At 39.3% G+C, this 22,312-nt stretch overlaps 1 protein-coding gene across 2 annotated transcripts in view; it reads right to left on the bottom strand.

Moving 5' to 3' along the window:
* The window catches only part of LOC143685039 (uncharacterized), a 193,607-nt gene that overhangs the window by 128,058 nt on the left and 43,237 nt on the right, over positions 1-22,312 (bottom strand). For both annotated transcript variants that reach the window (XM_077162579.1, XM_077162580.1), the window contains exons 14-15: positions 9,734-9,926; positions 7,849-7,976 (exon numbers count right to left, since the gene is read on the bottom strand). In XM_077162579.1, the coding sequence (XP_077018694.1) occupies positions 7,849-7,976; positions 9,734-9,926 (321 nt within the window). The remainder of the gene's footprint in view (positions 1-7,848; positions 7,977-9,733; positions 9,927-22,312) is intronic.

Genomic DNA, 22,312 nt, shown 5'->3' with positions numbered 1-22,312 from the left:
CTGAGAGGAAAATTTATACTCAAAATGCTTATATTTAAAAAAGAAAAAAAGAGCTAAAATCAAAGACCTAGATGCACACCTAGAGGAACTAGAAAAATAATAGCAAACTAAACCCAAAGCAAGCAGAAGGAAAGAAATAACAGATTAGAGCAGAAATAAATGAAACCATGAATAAAAACAATAGAAATGTTCAACAAAACCAAAAGTTATTTCTTTGAGAAGATCAATAAAATTAACAAACCATTAGCTAGACTGACAAAGAAAAAAAGAGAGAAAACACAAATAAATAAAATCAGAAATGAGAGGGGGAACATTACTACTGACCCCACTGAAATAAAAAGGATCATAAGAGGATACTATGAACAATCGTATGCCAACAAAGTAGACAACCCAGATGAAATGGACACAAACAACTACACTGACTGTAGAAGAAATAGAAGACTTCAGCAGACCAATTATAAGTAAAGAGATTGAATTTGTTATCAAAAACCTCCCAATAAAGAAAAACCCAGCACCAGATGGCTTCACAGATAAATTCTACCAATCATTCCAAGAAGAATTCTTTCCAATCCTGCTCAAAACCTTCTAAAAAAATGAAGAAGAGGAACACTATTAACTCATTCTACGAAGCCACATTCACCCTAAAACCAAAGCCAGGTAAAGATATGAAAAGAAAATAAAATTACAGACCAATTTCTCATATGAATATAGATGCAAAAATCCTCAATAAAATACTTGCAAATTGTATCCAACAGCACATTCAAAGAACTATACACCATGACTGTGCTGATTTGAAAGGAAGCTATGTATCCTAGAACAGTCATGTTTTAATCCTAATCCCATTTTGTAGAAACAGCCATTTCTTCTAATTCCTATTCCACACTGTATGTTGAAACTTTAGATTATCTCCATGGAAATGTGACTCAATCAAGTGTGGGTATTGAATCTGATTAGGTGGAGACATGTCTCCACCCATTCTATGTGGGTCTTGATTAGTTTACCAGAATCCTATAAAAGAGGAAGCTTTAGGAGAAAGCTTTTTGGTGAAAGCTTCAGAATGACAGAGCCATGAGAAAGCCACAGCAAAGCTGAGCAGAGCCATGAGGTCGAGAGAACCACAGAGTCTGCCAGCCAGCGACCTTTAGAAATGAAGAAGGAGAACGCCCCCAGGGAAGCTTCATGAAGCAGGAAGCCAGGAGAGAAAGCTAGCAGACTGTCGCCATGTTCACCATGTGCCTTCCCAGTTGAGCGAGAAATGCTGAACTCATCAGCCTTTCTTGAGTGAATGTAACCTCTTGATGGTGCCTTGGTTTAGACATTTTTATAGACTTGCTTTAATTTAGAGACTTTTCATGGCCTTAGAACTGTAAACTTGTAACTTTGTAAATTCCCCTTTTTAAAAGCCATTCTATTTCTCGAATATTGCATTCCGGCAGCTAGCAAACTAGAACAATGACCAAATGGGTTTTGATTTCCAGTTTCATTCCATTATAACCACAGAAAGTGCTTTGAATAACTTCAATGTTTTTAAATTTATAGAGATCTGTTTTTTGCCCCAGCATATGATCTATCCTGGAGAATGTTCATGAGCACTAAAGAAGAATGCATATCCTGGTATTTTGGGGTGCAACGACCTATATATGTCTGTTAGGGTAGGTTTAATTCATTATAAAATTGTGTGAGTTCTCTATTTCCTTGCTGATCCTCTGGTTGTTCTATCTATAGAGGAGAGCGGTGTATTGAAGTCTCCTATGATTGTTGTTGAAACATCTATCACTCCCTTCAGTTTTGCTAATGTTTATCTCATGTACTTTGGATATACTCCTTGATTGGGAGCACAAACATTTATGATTGTTATTTCTTCTTGGTGAATTGTCCCTTTTATTAATGTATTGTGTCTTTCTTTGTCTCTTATGATGTCTTTACATTTAAAGTCTTTAGCCTGATATTAGTATAGCTACTCCTGCTTTCTTTTGGTTACAGTTTGAATAGAACATCTTTTCCACCTTTTCATTTTCAATCTATTTGTATCCTTGTGCCTAAAATGGGTATCTTGTAAGCAGCATATAGCTGGATTATATTTCTTAATCGATTCTGCCAATCTGTATCTTTTAATTGGTAAGTTTAGTCCGTTAACATTCAAAGTTATTATTGTAAAGGCATTTCTTGAATTCACCGTCTTATCCTTCAGATTTTATTTGTCAAATCTATATATTCTTTTTCTTCTTTCTTTTTTTATCCTTTAAGTTACCCTTATTGGTACTCTTCAATTCTGTGCCCTCCTCCACCTCCCTCTCCTGTCTTTTTTTTCAGCTGGCAGAACTCCCTTTAGTATTTCTCATAGAGCTGGTCTCTTGTTGACAAATTATTTCAGCATTTGCTTGTCTGTGAAAATTTTAATCTCTCCCTCAGTTTTGAAGGAAAATTTGGCTGGGTACAGAATTCTTGGCTGGAAGCATTTCTCTTTCAGGATCGCAAATATACCATTGACTTCTTGCCTCCATAGTGCCAGTTGAGTAGCCAAATTCAATCTTATGTGGTTTCCCCTGTATGTAGTAGGTTGCTTTTCTCTTGCTGCTTTCAGGATTGTATTAGTTAGGGTTCTCTAGAGAAACAGAATCAACAGGCAGTATTTGTAAATATAAAATTTATAAAAGTATCTCACGTAATCATGGGAACTTAGAGTCCAAAATCTGCAGGGCAGGCTGTGAAGCTGACAATTCTGATGGAGGGTCCGGATGAACTCCACAGGAGAGGCTCACTGGCTGAAGCAGGAAGAGAACCTGTTTCTTCTGAATCCTCCTTAAAAGGCTTCCAGTGATTAGATTAAGCATCACTCATTAAAGAAGACATTCCCCTTGGCTGATTACAAATGGAATCAGCTGTGGATGAAGCCAATGTGATCATAATTTAATTCTATAAAATGTCCACATAGCAAAAGACAGGCCAGCATTTACTCAGCCAGACAAACAGGTACCACCACTTGGCCATGTTGACACATGAACCTGACCATGACAAGGATTTTCTGCTTCTCTTCAACATTTGACAGACTGATTAGTATGTGTCTTGGGGAAGGCCAATTTGGATTTATTCTATCTAGAGTTCATTGGGCTTCTTTGATTTGCATATTTATTTCCTTTATAAGGGTTGGGAAATTTTCCCCCATTATATCCTCAACTAATCTTTCTAGTCCTTTACTCTTCTTCTCTCTTTCTGGGACACTAATGATTCTTACATTTGTGTGCTTTGCTTTGTCCATCATTTCTCTAAGATCCAGTTCAAATTTTTCCATCTTTTTTGCCATTTTCTCTTTTGTGTTTTTGAAATCAGTTGTTTTGTCCCCTAGCTCACTTATTCTTTCTTCTACCCCTTCAAATCTGCTGTTGTATGTTTCCAGTATATATTTTTATTTACTCTACAGCATCTTTCATCTCTGTGATAGCTGCTGTTTTTCTATTTATTCTTTCAAATTCCTCTTTATGCTCTTCTAGTGTCTTCTTGATCTCCTTTCTGTCATTAGCCATCCCATTTATCCTATTTAGTAGTGTTATATGAACGTCTTTGATTATTATTCCAAAGTCTGTGTCTCCTCCAGTGTTTTAATTTGGTCAATAGACTTGGCTATATCTGTCTGCATCTTGATATGTTTAGTGATCTTCTGTTGCCTTTGAGGCATGTAAATATCCTGATATGTTTACTTTGGAAGTTGGTTTCCTCCAGTGGTTTAAAGCTTTGTATTTGCAGGATGGATGTGGATCAGGATGTGGGGCATGGGGTGGGGCACAACAGTGTGGAGGTGATGAGTTGTGTTGCAGGTATAGGCATGGGCTAGAGATGCGATAGTGCTGCCTGTGAGTATGGGGTTGGGGGCACTTGGTTGTGGAGGTATGGTGCAGGGGCTGTGGGGGGTGGGATGCATCTCAGGCAGGCCTTGGAGTGCAGGAGCAGTGTGAATTGCGGGGGAAACGGGTAGGGTGGGCAGGAGATGGATGGTGGTGCTGTGCAGATGCACAGGGGCTGGTAAGCAGGCAGGATGTGGGTGGGCACATACGGCAAAGGCATTATCGGTATCAGGGTGTGGGGTATGGGACACAGAGGTAGGGGCACAGGAAGGGCAGGGTGTGGGTGTGTCCTTGCACGGGGGGGGGGGGGGAGTCCAGGCGTCTGAGATGCAGATATGTGAGTGTGTAAATGCGGGCACAGTCGTGGAGATTGGGAATGTGAATCAGGGGCAGGTGATATCATTGGGAAGAGCCCTCAGGTCCGGGGGGTGGGGCCTGGTGCGCCTGTACACAGAGCTCAGGGGCAGTGGTCAGACTTGTGCCTGCATGGGCTGAGGGGCAGGTGTGGCCCAGATGTGCAGGTCAGTGCTTGCCTAGAGCTGGGGGTGTGGTGGGGGTGTACTAGTGCACAGATATGGGAGGCCGGACACTGATATACATGTGCGCAGAGCTCAAGGTGGGTGTACAGTTGTATGGGCTGGGTGCTGCTGTGGCCTGGCTATGAAGGTGAGTGCCCAGAACAGGGATGAGCAGGCAACCACCTGTGGGGGCAGGGAAGGGGAGGTGGGTCTTGGGAGGGGCTGGGCCAGGCTGTGCGCTTGAGCGAAGAGGTGAGTTGGGCTGGCACATTCGAATGGGGGGGCAGGGGGGAGATGCATGGTGGTTGGGGGGGGTGGGGAGGGGACTCTTGGAGCATGGTGCAGTGGGGGGCAAATGACAGCATTCAGGTGTGTGGGGTGTGGGGTGAATTGCAGGTTCTGGGACAGGGGTGCATGGGTAAGGATAATGGGTTCAAGGAACACCACTTGGCTTACTTCAGTCCATCTCCCGGTCTGTGCATTCCTGAGGGCTCCAGGCTTCCGTTTTCAAAGGGGCACATTAGGCTGTTTGCACTACTTAGAGGATCTCCAGTTCTCTGCATCTCAATTCTTCAGCTTTTGCAACCAGGGCTTTCCTATGTTGTGCTGAAGACCCACCCAAATCACTCATACCCTGGAATCGCCATCCCAGTCCCCTTCCTGTCCCTTCACTAGCTCTCCCTTGGAGCAGGGGTGAACTTGACCTATCCCATTCCGCCATCTTCCTGGAACCTCCCAGTATCGACCAAATGGGTTTCATCTCAGGTATGCAATAGTGGGTCAAAACAAGAAAATCGATGAATATAATACCCTACATTAACAAATTGAAGAGTGGAACCATAGGATTATCTTAATTGACACAGAAAAGGCATTTGACAAAATTCAAATTTCCTTTCTTGATAAAAACAGTTCAAAATAGGAATAGAAGGAAACTTCCTCATCATTATAAATGGAATTTATGAAAAACTCACAGCTAACGTCATACTCATCTGAAAGACTGAAGGCTTTCCCTCTAAGATCTGGAATAAGACAAGGATGCTCACTGTAACCACTTGTTATTCAACATTGTGCTGGAAATTCTAGCTAGAGCAGTTAGGCAAGAGAAAGAAATTAAAGGCATCAAATTGGAAAGGAAAAACTAAAAATTTCACTACTTGCATATGACATGATCCTATATATAGAAAGTCCCAAAAATCTGCAACTAAGCTGCTGGAGCCAATAAACAAGTTCAGCAAAGTGGTGGGAATCAAGATCAACATGCAAAATCCAGTAATGTTTCTATACACTAGTAATGAGTGTTCTAAGGAGGAAATCAAGAAAAAATTCAATTTACAATAGCAACTAAAATAAATATCTAAGAATAAATTTGACCAAGGATGTAAAGGACTTATACATAGAAAACTATAAAATATTGCTAAAAGAAATCAAGGAACACATAACTAAATGGAAAATATTCTGTGTTCATGGATTGGAAGACTAAATACCAGTAAGTCATTTCTATGCAAATTGACTTACAGATTCAATGCAATCCCAGTAAGAATTCCAACAGTGTACTTTGCAGAAATGGGAAAACCAATTATCAAATTTATTTGGAAGTGTAAGGGACCCTGAATACCAAAAATGTCTTGAAAAAGAAGAAAGAAGTTAAATGACTCACATTTACTGACTTTAAAGCATATTATGAAGCTGCAGTGGTCAAAACAGCATGGTACTAACATAAAGATAGATATACTGACCAATGGAATAGAATTGAGAATTCGAAATAGACCCTCACATTTATGGTCAATGGATTTTTGACAAGGCTTCCAAATACACTCAGTTGGGACAGAACAGTTTCTTCAGTAACTGGTGTTGGGAGAACTAGATATACATATGCAAAAGAATGAGAAAGAACTTCTGTCTCACACCTTATATAAAAATTAACTGAAAATGTATCTGACCTAAATATAAGAGCCAGGGCTCCTAGAAGAAAATGTAGGGAGGCATCTTTAGGATCATGTGTTAGGCAATGGTTATTTAGGTTTTACACCCAAAGCACAAGTAGCAAAAGAAAAAACAGATAAATGGTACCTCTTCAAAATTAAATACTTTAGTACACTTAAATATACTTTTAAAGTACATTAAAAGACTTTTTCAAGAAAGTAAAAAGGCAGTCTATTCAATGGGGGAAAATATTTGGAAACCACATATCTGATAAGGGTTTAATATTCAGAATATATAAAGAAATCAAATTACTGAACAATAAAAAGACAAATAATCCAATTAAAATAGGGCAAAAGACTTAAGTAGACATTTTTTCCAAAGAGGAAAAATTAAAATGGCTAAAAAGCACATGCAAAGAAGCTCAACATCACTAGCTGATAGGGAAATGCAAATCAAAACCACAATAAGACGTAAGTTCACACTTATTAGAATGGCTGTTATTAAAAAACCAGAAAAACTACAAGTGTTGGAGAGGATGTGGAGAAATAGGGATATTTATTCACTGCTGGGGGGAATATAAAATGCTGCAACTGCTATAGAAGGCAGTCTAGCAGTTCCTCAAGAAGCTGAAGTGTCCATCAACCAATGAATGGATAAACAAAATGTATATACACAGGATGGTATATTAGTCAACTGTAAGAAAGAAGGAAGCCCTGATGCGTGCAGCAACATGGATGAACCTTGAGGATATTATGTTGAGTGAAATAAGCCAGAAGCAAAAGAACAAATATTACATGAGTTCGCTAATATGATTTAATTATAATAAGCCAACTCATAGGTTAAAATCTAGGACCTTTTACATAGGAGATAAGAATGATGGATTTGATGCTTAATTAATGCAGAATTTTTAATTAGGTTGATTGTAAATGTTTGGAGATGGATAGAGGTGATGATAGCAGTTATTATGAGTGTAATTAACAATGCTGAATTATGCGTGTGATTGTGATCAAAAGGAGAATTTTAGGGTGTGTATGTTACTGAAAGGAAAGCTAGAGGATAAAACATCGGACTGTATAACACAGTGAACCCTCTTGTGGTAAATAGTATGAATATAAAAAAGTTCTTTCATGAACTAGAATAAATGTACATCACTATTACAAGGTGTTAACAATTACAGGTAGATAGACTATAGTTAGCAGCAATATTTTAATATTCGTTCATTGATTGTAACAAAGTTACCACACCAATGCTAAGTTTAAATAATAAGGGGATATAATCGGTATGGAGTTTTTCTTTTTAGAGTAAAGGAAAATGTTCTAAACTTGATTGTGGCAATGATTATAATCAACTCTGTGATTATATACTGTGAACCATTGATTGTACACTTTGGAGGGATTGTATAGTATGCAAATATATCTCAATAAAACTGCTTTTAAAAGATTATTATTCACTTTCTTACCAGCGGCCCTAAGAGATTCACTGGGTTAAAAAAAAACAAACCCAAACTATTGGGTTTTGTAAGAATGTAACATTTCACAAGTGTTTTGTCTTCAAGACAAAAATACCTGGCACTTGTTCTCTAGAAAAGTTGCTTCCCAAGTCCACATGTCATACAGCACAGCAAATCTATCCACATCTGCATGGGCCCAGCTCCAGGCTTGGTCAGTCCTTGACTTGCTGCTCTCTTTGTGACCTGGGAGAAAAGGTGGTGGGAATGATCAGAGACGGATTTCCTGAAGAAGCTGTTCCTATTAGAAACATGCTGCTCAGATGGTCAGCTGCATCTCAGCAGTGAAAGCATTGAACTGGTCCCTGAGATGACTAAGCAGCTGCTGATAGCCATTTGCAAAGACTAGGCCCTAAATTCATACTTGTTGACTTCTAAGCCAGAGGTTTTTGTTTTTACTTTCTAATTTTAATTTTTGGACTAATTTTAGAAATAAAGCAAAAATTCAGTTAACATGAAATCTACACTAAAATGTCCTCAAACCTATAATTTAAAGCAAAGCATACATTTCTCCTTTTCTAAAAATAGGTCCTTTGTGGTTTAACGACAAACCCAGTTTAACTTGAGTGTTCAGTTAATGTTAGCCAAGCCAAAATTCTCCAGAGAAGTTTCTAAGATATTCCTTAATTATGTTGATTACTTACTTAAAGCAATAAAGGTAATCATTGTTATTCTTCTGAAATATTTTTCTACTACGTAAATGTTATTTTTCACTATCAGCATCAGTGCTTTTTAAATTTTAAATGGTATATTTCAGAATGAAATAGAAGGTATTAGAAGGGAAAGGATTTTCAGGTGCTGAAGTTTGAGTTCTTAATTATCAATAATTATATGACGGATACTGAAGGAGAGGAAGACTAAGACCTTTAGCAGTAATTGGGAAATCATTTCACAATGGATGACTACACACTTGTTCAAATGAAAGTAGTAAACGATTACTGGTGGAGTGTTTGAATAAAACTAAATTTTTAGCAGCTGGAAACTGTTTTATGGTATTGTAAATTAACAAAAATCATGCATTCATACATAGGATAGCCAATAAAGAAACAAAGCAAGAAGTGAAATTAAATACTCTAAAATGTTGGATGCTATCTCTGCTTTCCAAGATTCAGGTACCAGTTATTTTTGGCAAAGATAGGACAAAGAGTTCAAGTGATACAAAATCTGAAAGGTTAACTGTCAAATAACCATTCTCTGAATAGCATTTTATAAAGATATGAACAAGAATTAACCTTAGTTACAAGTTTACATGTATTACAAAATAGCACAAACCTTTGCATTTATTTCCCTTTAGATTTTGCAATCAATGTATCTAGAAATTCTAAACTCTTTCCAAATGTAATGCTAATGCTGTCATGTTATTCTGAAAGCAAAATTCTTACCACACCTATTTCTAAGATTGGATAAATTCGAGTGATGCCAGAGGGAAGAAAGAGTGATACAGATTATGGGTTACTTGATTAACCTGAGCAATTATTTCTTCCTCTGGGTCTTGTCTGACATTTTCCTAGCCAGATCTTGTTGCACTCCGGTGGTTTCCTGTTAGGAACCCACGAGGAATGCCTCTACTTCTAAATGCAGTTTCCTCAAGATCAAGCACTTGTTGAATCGCTTAGGAAAGAGCACCATTACTTTCTCTTGCTCACTTTACCTCCTTCAGCACCCTGCCCCTAGTTGGACAACAAGCAGAGTCTAAACAGTAGTAACAGTACAACCAAGTTTTGAAAGACTAGTCACAGTCCCCAGCAGAAGAGGGACGTGAACTGAAAATTAAAAAAAAATTTTAAAGCGGGGCTGGGGGAGAAGGGGGAGGGGAGGAGGGAATATATGTTTGTTGAATTTTCAAATATTATTGTATGTGCTTTACATGTTGGGGTAAGTTGTTAAGTTGAGCTCTTAGTGTTGTGTTTCTTTGCTTAGTCTTTAAAACTTTGACTTCTTACTTTTTTCTTTCTCTATGTAATAGCTGGCCACAAGCAGTCGTTCTGTCTCTAGTTGCTTCAGATCACTCAGGGCTTCCTCATACATCACGTACACTCCTTGCTGGTCCTGAGTGTGGATGTGACCGGCTCCTGTGCTGTAGTAGTCATCCTGGTTCTCCACTTCCGAAAACTCCATGTATTGGACATTGTGAACCTGAGGAAAGAAAGCCAAACCCAGAAGCTACCGGAAAAAGGAGAACTATATTTTGCCAGCCAAAATGGACAAAGCAGCAGCCTTCTGCTCCCACAGAGTGGGCTGTCACCTGGAACTGGAAACATTCTGAATGTCTACAGAGGTATAGGTAGAAACCTACTCAAAAAGAAAGTTGGGGCAGTGGAGTTCTGAGGTAGTTAACTAGCCAAAGAGTTTGTTGTGCTGCTAACTCAGAACAAGGCAGGCAATACATCCTAGTGGTTCACATTGGGCTCTGGAGTCAGAGAGCCTGGCTTCAGGTCTCTGTTCTGCAGGGACCTCAACCTGGGTAAATTACTCAGCTATTCTTAGCTTTAGTTTCCTCATCTGTAACATAGGACAGTGATGGCACCATGGAGTTGTTTGAGGAGTATGTGACACTGCACATGTAAGGCACTTGGGACCCATAAACGTTGGCTGTTGAAAATTTTTTGTTTGAATTCTATAGATACTTCTTAATTACATTACCACAGTCTCCTGACTTAGCAGAGTATTCAATTCATAATTTTATTTTTCTTAGATGGCTGAGGACTTGTTGCTTCCTGAGAATCATTATTCTTAATAATTCTCATATTTTCAAAGTTTTCCACTCTCCTCAAGCCCCTGAACCCATTCTGTCCCCCACCCCCAGCCTCCCCTCTCTGCAGAAATCCCTCAGCTTCTATCTTACACATACAAAATACCACTTTCTGCTTCTTCTCCCCTTTTTCCTGCACAGTAGAGGATGCTGCTGCTCCCCTCCTCTAAGGCCATGGCCTCTCTGTTCATTGACCCCATTCCTTCTCTCAGGAAGTATCCCTTTCTCTTCAGGTACATCCATTGCCTCTCAACTGCATACTTCCCAACCGACACTGAAATATGCTCACGACCCTTTCATTTAAAAACATTCTCATGCCTTCTCCAGATCTTATCCTATCTCTTTCCTCCCCAGCATGGTAGAACCTCCCCAAGCTATCCATACTCACTGTCTCCATTTCATCACCTTCTACTTACTCCTCAACTCATGCCCATCTGAACTCTGGTCCCATCAAGCCACAAAACCACTCTTGCTAAGACTACATGACCTTTCCTCTATATCCACAGGCTTTCATTAATCTCTCAGTAGCATCTGATCAAGTTTCCACTCCTTGCTTCTTGACTCATTCTCTTCCCTGGGCTTCTGGGAGTGCAAACTCTCCTTGATTCCGCCCAACTTTCTAACCATTCCTTTTCTGAGGCTTTCAGGTGCATTTTTTCCCTGCCAGCCCAGTTAACAATGTCAATACTTAAGCCCCAGTCTTAGAACCTCATCTTTTTCCTCCTATATATTTTTCCTAGAATATTGCATACACATTTACAGCTGAGATGACCATCTTTAGGTCACTGGCTTCCAGATTTACATCTCCATTTCAGACCTTCCTGGGCTCCAGACCCATATCCAATTACGTATGTGGCATATCTTCCTAGAGGTCTCTAAAAACAGATCAAATTTAAGATGATTGAATTATGTGATTTTCTCCCACACCAACCTAGTCCGTCTCAAGCTTCTCAATTTCAGTAAATAGCATCACCACCTGTCCACTTTCTCTAGCATGAATTATTTTTGACATACCTCTTTGCCTCACCCCACAGATCCAATCTATCTCCAAGTCTTGTTGACTTTACTTCCTGTCTCTCAAATCCATCCACTTCTTTCCGTCTCTGCCACCCATCACCCTAGTATAAGCTGTCAAAATCTTCAGCAAAACCAGATTAGGAGCTTCAAAACTGATCTGGCCTTTTAATTGGTTTATCCATATCCCTTCTCACCTGGGCTTTCCCTCCCAATCATTTTCCTCACTGCTGACAGAGATTCTTTTAGAAATTGAATTCTGACTATATCTCTACTCCCCAAAACCCCTTAATACTCCTAAAAGGCCCCCCATTACTCAGGATAAAGCAAAATTCCTTAAGAGGGCCTATATGGTTTGGCCTCTGCCTGTCCTGTCCATCTAATGCAGTTCTCAAAGGAGAGTGCTCCCTCCCACTCCATGCCTCCCTTAAAGGACCTTCGGTAATACCTGGAGACATTTTTGGTTCTTGTAGCTGGAACAGACGTCATACTGACATCTAGTGGGTAGAGACCAGAGATGCTGCTAAACATCCTATAATGCACAGGACAGTCCCTACAACAAATAATTCTCAGGCTCCAAATGTCAGCAGTGCTATGATTGAGAAACCCTTGACTAGCTCCACTTTTTTTTTTTTTTTTTTTTTTTTTTTTTTATCACTTTCTGCCTGGATTGTTGTGTTCCAGGCACTCAAGTTTTCTTTTGGTTCCTTGTGGGTTCCATGCATCCTCTTGCCACAGGTACTTTACACATGCTGTCCTCTCTCCTTGGAAATTTCTCCCTCCACTTTTTGCCTAGTTAGGCTGCTTCTTCTTCCTATCTTAGCTCAATCATCACTTCCTCAGGGAAGTCCCCCTGGCTTCCCTTTATCACCAAGTATTTCTCTTTTGAAGCACTCACTGCAGTTGCTGTTTTATATTATTTGTTTCATTACTGACCAATATTTAGGATTATAATTGCTTTGAGGGTAAAGAACAAGTTTATTTTTGCTTGGCATTGTATTCCTTTGTGCCTAGCACAGAGCCCAACATACAGTAATTTCTCAGAAAATATCTGTTAAATAAAAAAATAGATTTTTATATTTTTGTATATAGATTTAAATATAAATCTATGATTTTATAATCCCTACCTGTATTTTCAATATGTACCAGTCAAAAATATTGTATTTTGCTTTCATAGATTCTGATTTCATGTCACTGCAACCTAACACATGCATTCTCCATAGTGGGGATAATGTTCATGGTGGAAAGTGGTTCTTGATGGGCAAAAAACTTACTATTTTTAAGTATAAAGCACAAATATACATAATGTACATAAACAAATATATGATGTATCTTTGGTATGAACATTTCTTTGGAGGAGAGCAACTGGGAGAAAATGGAGTGATAATGAAACATGGTTAAGAAACATTGGCCTAGTATAATAATGCTAAGAAAATCTGATTTTCTTATTTGTTATTCATAAGTCATTTTAAACTATGGAACTAATGGCTCCAAATCTTTTGTTTCTATCTATGCATTCTTATAACATAAAAACTTTCATAAGTAAAAGTAGTCGGTTGTTGGATAGAACTTGTTTATCTGTGCGGTCATTATATCCTGGCTTTCCGTAGACCTGCCAATAAGTTTGTATAAGTGGCATTGCCTGTTGCAAAATTACAGGAACTCCTCTGGAACCTTCACAAACAGGGCAGATTGTCATCTGTTTAGATAGTTAGTTGCCAATATCAGAAAGGTAGATGAGTGGCACACTCTGGGGCCTTTCAGTTCTATGGTTCTCTTATTTGTTTTTACGTGCTATTACAACACCAGATAATGAAATACTCGATTTCCCTGAAGAGACTCCTCTTTAACGAATTTCCCAGTCAATTCTAGACCCTTAATCATTTAAGCAGAAACTTAGAGATCTTCTAATAAGTAAAAGTGTGAGCATTTCTAAATAATAGCTATGGCTCATAATATTCCATTAAAAGGATATCATAGTTAAATATTTCTTTAGTAGGTTGTTTTTGCTTTGCTTTTGCTATCCTTTAGCCATAAAACTTTTCATGTAACTAGGAGCTTTCTTCTACTAGAGTTCTAGCAGTGAAATTATTCTTATATAATAATAGGCACCAGTGGAAAAGAGAGAAGATGCTGAGAAAATGACATGCCACATAGAAAAATTAAACAGCTTGTTTAGATGTAAAAACTGGCATGTTGGCTTCTGTTTGCATTTAGTTCCTATCAACTATTACATAAAAGGAGCTTTCCATTGAAGAAAAAAGGACAACTTAGTGTAGTATACATTATCCACTTTACTGGAAAAGACCTTTCCCAATGTTCTTGTACAGGGGAATTTTATAAGACCTTAAAGACATGGCTACTGGATCCTTTTCTGGAGCTTATGGAAAGCAACAGTAGTGCTGACCTCAAAGCTATCATCTATTTAAATGTTTTTTTGTTTCCCACTCTCTCTACCCCTGCCCCATTATACAAGCCCTTCTTTTAGACGTAGGTATTTCTTCTCTTTCCACTCTACTTTGCTCTTTTACCTCTTCAGTTCCTCTCTTAAATGTCCATGGGAGATGTACTTTGAAGTCAAGATGACCAAGTTGCTTCATACAGAATTATGGCTTAGTCACTATATATTTCCTGGGTTCCTTTGCAGCCTTGTGAAACCCTCCTTTTGAAGGTTTTGTGGTTTAGAGAGTTGATCCTTCAATGTTATGCTTGGAGGAGTGGCAGGAAGAGTAGGGAAATAATTACCTGTTTGGAAAAGAAATAATCTGATCTTTGGTATGATTCATATGTTTTTAAGTCTGAAAATTAACTAATGCCAAAATAACTACTTGCTGAAAATAGTAACTGTAGTAAAATTGGTGGCCCATCATTCATTCTTTTCACTTTGGTGGTTTCTGCCATCACTTGCTAATATGAGTTTTAGACTTTTGAGCAATGTAAACAATATTTCTCTAACTTACCTTTTTCTAAATCATTTTTGCATTAATTTCAGAAAGCAATAGTTCAGCCAAAGAATTCCATCAAGATCTTTTTGTTTGTTTGTTTCTATTGTTTGATTTTTGTTTTTTGGTTTTTACAATGGGAATTTATTAGCTTATAAATTTGCAATTCTAAAGCTATGAAAATGTCCAAATTAAGGCATCTATAGGACAATAAATACCTTTCTGAAGAAAGGCTGTGGCATCTGGGACTCAACTGTCACATAGCTGGCATCTGCTGGTACTTCTCTCCCAAGTTTTGTTGCTTTCAGATTATGACTTCAGTGGCTTCCTCTCTCATCTTCTCCAGAGTTTTTTCTTTTCCTCCCCAAAATTTTCTGAGTGCTTCTCTCTGTACTTTCTGGACTTTTACTGTGTCCTTTATTCTCTCATAGAGGACTCCAGTAAAAAGATCAAGACCTACCTTGAATGGGATGGGTTACATCTCAATTGAAAAAAAACTAATCAAAAAGTCCCACCTACAACAGGTCTGCATCACCAGAATGGATTAAGAGAACATGGCCTTTTCTGGAGTACATACCAGCTTCAAACCACAACAGTGATTAACAAGGAATAAAGGGCTCCTGGTATTGCATGATTTCTGATTCTTTTGAACTGAAAACAAAATAAGATCTGGCCCCCTGTGGGAGTTAGTCCCAATTTGGTTGACCCCAAAACATTTTGAATTGCATTTGCTGGATCTGGAATCTCAACAAATTGTGCACTATGGCATAGGAAACCACCAAGCTCAGATTCTCATCAAAATCTTTTGGTGAGTGACTCAATCCATTGGCTAAAATCTTTTAAATCTTTTAAAAAGAATATCAAAGATATCTTCTACTCTACATTTCCTCTATGTCTACAGAATATAATATTTCATAGCTAAGTGCTCTGCATTTGAAAGCATGATGTTCTTTGCAAAGCACTTTCATGCACATTATCTTTTCATAATCTCACAACTATGTTATGGGCAGAAACTTTCTTTCATCTAATAAACATTTATTAAATAGCTATTATGTGAAAGATATTTGCCCAGCTCTCTACTTCTTTCCACCTGAATATTGAGTAGGCATCTCAAACTTTCCATGTTCGAAACTGTGATCTTGATCTTCCCTCAAAAACCTGCTCCATCCACATCTCAGCTGATAACCAGTCCAAACTTCCAGATGCTCAGGCCAAAATCTTAGAGTCAACTTTGATTTCTCTCTTTCTCTTACATTCCATATCCCATCTGTCAGAAAATCTTGCTGGTTATACCTTTAAAATACATGCAGTGTCTCACCATTTTTCCCCATGCTGCCTTCTCAGACACATCATCTTTATTGTGATCAATGCAATAGCCTCCTAACTAGTATTTGTGCTTCATCCCTGAACACCTTCAGTCTGTTTCCAATACAGGAGCATTAGTGTTAAAATGTAGGTCAGGGCGGCTTCCGGGTCAAGATGGCGGCTTAACAACGTGCGCATTTTAGTTCGTCCTCCAGAACAACTACTAAATAACCAGACACAGTACAGAACAGCTCCTGGAGCCATGATAGTGACCAGACACACAGTGTACCCCAGTCTGGACCAGCTGGACCGGCTGCGAGCACCCCCCAGAACCGTGAGTTCCCAAAGATGCGGCGTCCAGCGCCCCTCCCCCACAGGCCACTTCCCAGAGAGGAAAGGAAAGGACTTTACCTGCAGCAGGGACTGGGCACAATCAAGCGCCAATTGTGGAACTAATTAACAAATTCTGACTACTAAAAATAGGCCCCCAGCTCAGGTGAACCTGGTCAAAACGGAGGTTGCTCATTTTTGCCCCTGCGCCAAGGGGGCAGGACTGACAGAAAAAGGGGGGGGCGGGGAAAAAGCAGGAAACAGAGGTTTTTGTGACTGTGTATCTACAAAGTCTTGATTGCCTCTAGATACAGCGGCAGGACTTTTCAGGTTGCAACTGCCCCAGGCATAGGCAGTAGTGAGCTCTTTTGGGGGCTTATCTGGAGCTTGTGCCTTCTCCAGGGGAGGGGTGAAGCACCACCCAGGTGGAATCCCTCCATCAGGGAATTCAGACACCAGGGTTTGGTAATTTGAAGCCATTAAAACCAGCCTACAACCTCTCCTCTGTCTCCACCACACCCCCAGCAGGGAGAGCCTTCCAAAGTTAAAGGTACCACATCATCTTATGCTAGTGGGACCTGCAGTCAGACAAGCGCCACATACTGGGCAGGATAAGAAAAACAGAGTCCAGAGATTTCACAGGAAAGTCTTTCAACCTGCTGGGTCTCACCCTCAGGGAAAACCAATGCAGGTGACTCTTTCCTCCTGACAGGAGGCCAGTTGGTCTGGGAAAATCTGGCTGGGGTCTATAATATCTAAGTAGACCCTCCTAAGTGTGTGTGTGTGTGGGGAGGCACCACACAAGCAGGGCAAGAAACAAGAAAACAAGAACTGAAAAATTCTCCTCTGTTAAACAAAACTTAAGCTAAAGGTCCAGATAAAGTTGAACAGAATGTCAAAGAACAGATAGACAACAAATTCATCCAGCAAGAAAACCCTAGATAATAGAAGTGAAAGCAATCTCCAGAATAAACTAATTAAGGGAATTAAATGCCTAGACACCAGCAAAAAATAACAAAACACACTAGAAAAATTGAAGATATGACCCAGTCAAAGGAACAAACCAACAATTCAAATGAGATACAGGAGCTGAAACAATTAATTCAGAATGTACAAACAGACATGGAAAACCTCATCAAAAACCAAATCAATGAACTGAGAGAGGATATAAAGAAGGAAAGGAAAGAACAAAAAGAAGAAACTGTAAGTCTGAAAAAAGAAATCACAGAACTTATGGGAATGAAAGACACAGCAGAAGAGATGAAAAAACAATGGAAACCTACAATGGTAGATTTCAAGAGATGGAACATAGGATTTCTGAACTGGAGGATGGAACATCTGAAATCCGACAAGAAACAGAAACTATAGGGAAAAAAATGGGAAAATATGAGCAGGGACTCAGGGAATTGAAAGACAATATGAAGTGCATGAATATACATGTTGTGGGTGTCCCAGAAGGAGAAGAGGAGGGAAAAGGAGGAGAAAAACTAATGGAGGAAATTATCACTGAAAATTTCCCAACTCTTATGAAAGACTTAAAATTACAGATCCAAGAAGTGCAGCGTACCCCAAAGAGAATAGATCCAAACAGACGTACTCCAAGACATTTAATAATCAGAATGTCAGAAGTCAAAGAGAAAGAGATGATCTTGAAAGCAGCAAGAGAAAAGCAATCCACCACATACAAAGGAAGTCCAATAAGACTATGTGCAGATCTCTCAGCAGAAACCATGGAGGTGAGAAGACAGTGGGATAATATATTTCAATTATTAAAAGAGAAAAACTGCCAACCAAGAATTCTATATCCAGCAAAATTGTCCTTCAAAAATGAGGGAGAAATTAAAACATTTTCAGACAAAAAATCACTGAGAGAATTTGTGACCAAGAGACCAGCTCTGCAAGAAATACTAAAGAGAACACTAGAGACAGAGAGGCACAGAGAAGGGTGTAGAAAGGAAGACTATGAGTAAAGGTAAAAAGAAGGAAAATTAGATATGACATATAAAATCCAGAAGGCAAAATAGTAGAAGAAAGTACTACCCATGCAGTAATAACACTGAATGTTAATGGATTAAACTCTCCAATCAAAAGACATAGTCTGGCAGAATGGATTAAAAAACAGGACCCATCTATATGCTGTCTCCACTCAAAGGACATGAGGCCAAGGACACAAATGGACATTTACACACCAATGTTTATAGCAGCATTATTAACAATTACCAAGAGATGGAAACAGCCAAAATGTCCATCAACAGACAGTTGACTTAACAAACTGTGACATTTACATAAGATGGAGTATTATGCAGCTGTAAGACAGAATAAAGTTATGAAGTATGTAACAACATGGATGGACCTTAAGGACATTATGCTGAGTGTGATTAGTCAGAAACAAAAGGACAAATACTGTATGGTTTCACTGATATGAACTGACATCAGCGAATAAACTTGGAATATTTCCTTGGTAACAGAGAGCATCAGGAGATAGAAATAGGGTGAGATATTGGGTAATTGGAGCTGAAGGGATACAGATTGTGCAACAGGACTGAATATAAAAACTCAGAAATTGACAGCACAATATTACCTAACTGTAATACAATTATGTTAAAACACTGAATGAAGCTGCATATGAGAATGATAGAGGGAGAAGGGCTGGGGCATAAATGAAATCACAAAGAAAGATAGACGATAAAGATTGAGATGGTGTAATCTAGGAATGCCTGGAGTGTATACTGATAGTGACTAGATGTGCAAATTAAAAAAATGTTTTTGCATGAGGAAGAACAAAAGAATGTCATTACTGCAGTGTGCTGAAAATAGATGGTACTTAATATTTTAAAATTTCAACTAATGTGTGAGACTAAAGCAAAATATGTTTATTTGGTACAAATCTATACTTTGACTAGTGCATCTCCTAATATAACTTATGTAGATAGTTGATTGAACACCTTAAGTACATAGAACTTTATATAGGACATGGGATTTTGTTGGTTTGTCCAGGTGATGCCCTGATGAATCCCAGAGTGATCTGATCAGTGAGTGGAAAAGTATTTGCAAAGTTCTGTTTGGGGAATGGTGAGAACGGGGGAAAACTCAACTTCCTCAAGTTGAATTCTTGATATTCTCACAAGCAGTGTGGACAACCAAAGCTATAGGCTGAGCCCCCCAGTCTTGGGGTTTGTTCATATGAAACTTAACCCCACAGGGGATAGGTCAAGCCTACTTAAAATTAAGCCTAAGAGTCACCCCCAGGAGAACCTCATTTGTTGTTCAGATGTGGCCTCTCTCTCCAGCCAACACAGCAAGCAGACTCACCACCCTCCCCCTGTCTATGTGGGATATGACTACCAAGGGTGTGGATCTTCCTGGAACGTGCGGCAGAAATCCCAGAATGAGCTGAGATTCAGCATCAAGGGGTTGAGAAAAACTCTAGAGTGAGCTGAGACCCAGCATCAAAGGATTGAGAAAACCTTCTCAACCAAAAGGGGGAAGAGTGAAATGAGACAAAGTGTCAATGGCTGAGAGATTCCAAACAGAGTCGTGAGGTTATCCTGGAGGTTATTCTTATGCATTAAGTAGATATCACCTTGTTGTTCAAGATGTAATGAAGAGGCTGGAGGGAACTGCCTGAAAATGTAGAGCTGTGTTCCAGTAGCCATGTTTCTTGAAGATGATTGTATAATGATATAGCTTTCACAATGTGACTGTGTGATTGTGAAAACCTTGTGTCTGATGCTCCTTTTATCTACTTTGTCAACAGATGAGTAGAACATATGGAATAAAAATAAATAATAGGGGGAACAAATGTTAAAATAGATTTAGTTTGAAATGCTTAGTGATCAATGAAAGGGATCAGTAAAGGGTATGGCCTGTAAAAATTTTTTTTTCTGTTTGTTATATTTTTCTGTTGTCTTCTTATTTCTTTTTCTGAATTGATGCTAATGTTCTGGGAAATGATCATGATGATGAATATGCAACTATGTGATGATATTGTGAATTGCTGAGTGTATGTGTTGGGAATGTTTGTTTCTTGTAATTTTTTTAATTAATAAAAAGATTTTTTTTAATGTAGGTCAGATCACATCACTCTTCAGAACAAAGTTCACTCAAAGTCAAAGCCAAAGTCTTGGCAATGGTCCACAAAGCCCTGCATAAACTGCTCCCCATCTTTCTAAATTCATTTCCTATTGCTTTTCCCCTCATTCATTCTACTTCAGCTACACTAAACTCCTTGCTGTTTCTGCAACACTGCTAAGCCTCAGAGCCTTTGCAGTGATGCTTCTGTCTGCCTAGCACTCTTTTCCCACAAAGTCACATAGTTTGCTTAATTATTTCCTTAAGCTCTTTATTCAAATATTATCTTCTCAGTAAAGCCTGCCCTGATCACCCTATTTACAATGGTAATATCCCACACCCCTCCAGCATCCTCCATCTCCCCTTCCTACCTAAGTTTTCTCCATAGCACCTATCACCATCTTTACTAGCCCTGAAAGCTGTATTATCTCATGATAAACAATCTCAACATTCTGTGGTCTAACACTTAAAATGTGTCTCTCATTCATGCAGAGCCCATTGCTGGGCCAGTGGCTTCCTAGGCAACTGTCTTCCAGTAGTGGGCCCAGGGATTGAGGATGTCTCCATCTGTTGCAGCAGGGGAAAAGAGCTGGAGGGTCATGGACCAGGTCCTAAGTGCTTTGGACTGGAAGTGACACATATCATTTCTCTTCACAGTACACTGGCCCAAACTAGGCACAAGACTCCACCAAACTGCAAGGGGCTAGGAACTCTGGAAAAGCTTTGGCATCAAACCATCTGACATTTCTATATGTTATTTACTTATTTCATATCTGTCTCTTTCCACTAGATAGGTCCCATGAGGACATGGATTTGTGCCTCTCTTGTTTACTGCTCTGTTTCCAGACCCTAGAACAGTGCCTTGTATACTTACTGATAAGGCATTTGTGGAAAAAAATGAATGAATGAATGGCTCATAGCTTATGGGAAGCAGATAAGCCAACAGCCAAGCATGGCAATGGGCTTAGTGGTGTAATGGAGGCAGACAAGTCATGAGGAGAAACTTTTAGCTCTACATGAAAGAGTTCCCAGAGTGATACCTGAATGAGCTTTAGAATAAGAGTAGGAATTTACTAAGGAGAGTAGGGGTAGAGACAAAGAGGCCAGTATGTATAAGGCCTAGAGGCATGATCAGCTTGGCCCATTTGGGAAGGATGGCAGTATGGGGACAGTTGAGGGGGGAAATGAGGCTGGCAGGGACCAGATTGAACTGGACTTGTAAACTTCCCCAAGGAGATTGAACTTTATCCTGTGAGAAACAAGAAACTCATGAAGGAAGACAAACAAGGGAATAATTGTGATTACCTTTGGGCAAAGATCCATGAGAAATTTACATAGCAATGTGAAAAGCCATTCTCCTATTTAAAATTCTTCCCTTTTTCCCACCAACCTTGTAAACAGTCCCACCTCCTAAGATCCCAGCCCATCACAGTCTGGCCCACTTTTCTCTGTAGCCCCATCTCCCATTATTTCTTCACAACAGTCTCTGCTACTGAAACCATAGGCAGAGAGCCAGGAGTCCTAACTAAAAAACTAAATTCAGGCCAAAACCTGCTGCTTATCATATTCCTTCCTCTCCTATTACTAAAAATTTTCCCTGAGTTTCTCTTCAGGCAAACTCAACCACAGTCACTTCAGCCGACAGCAGAGCATGCACAGACACAGACACGGTGAACCTTTGCCCTTTGAACAGCCCCTGAGGCACTAGCAACAAAAATCAGTTTCCTCAGAATGAAGGTTTTGGGGATGAGGAGTGGTTAGAAGCAAATAAAATGTGAGGGGTCCCTCAAAATGAAGATAAAATGTGGCCTGCTGTCATATTTCTACCATATATAGATAGTCTATAAACAAACAATCAGAAAATGTTGATCTGAATCCCCATCACTCTCCTCACCAACCTTTGTTTCCATCCTATAAGTCTCCCTTAGTTCGTGAATATGGGAGACAGATTGTCTCCTGTCTCCTTGCCCATCAACCTTGCAATAAAACCCTTTCTTTTCTCAAAGTCCCGCTGTCATAGAATTGGCCTCTGTGCCCATTTGGCAGTGAGCTCTTGCTCTGAAACAGCTGCATGTAAATTCAGACAGATTCTGGACATGCCATGGGGT

This window comes from Tamandua tetradactyla, chromosome 5 (assembly GCF_023851605.1).
Source record: "Tamandua tetradactyla isolate mTamTet1 chromosome 5, mTamTet1.pri, whole genome shotgun sequence".
Taxonomy (NCBI): Eukaryota; Metazoa; Chordata; class Mammalia; order Pilosa; family Myrmecophagidae; genus Tamandua; species Tamandua tetradactyla.
Note: the sequence above shows the minus strand (reverse complement) of the source record. Positions and strands in the feature narration are given on the sequence as shown.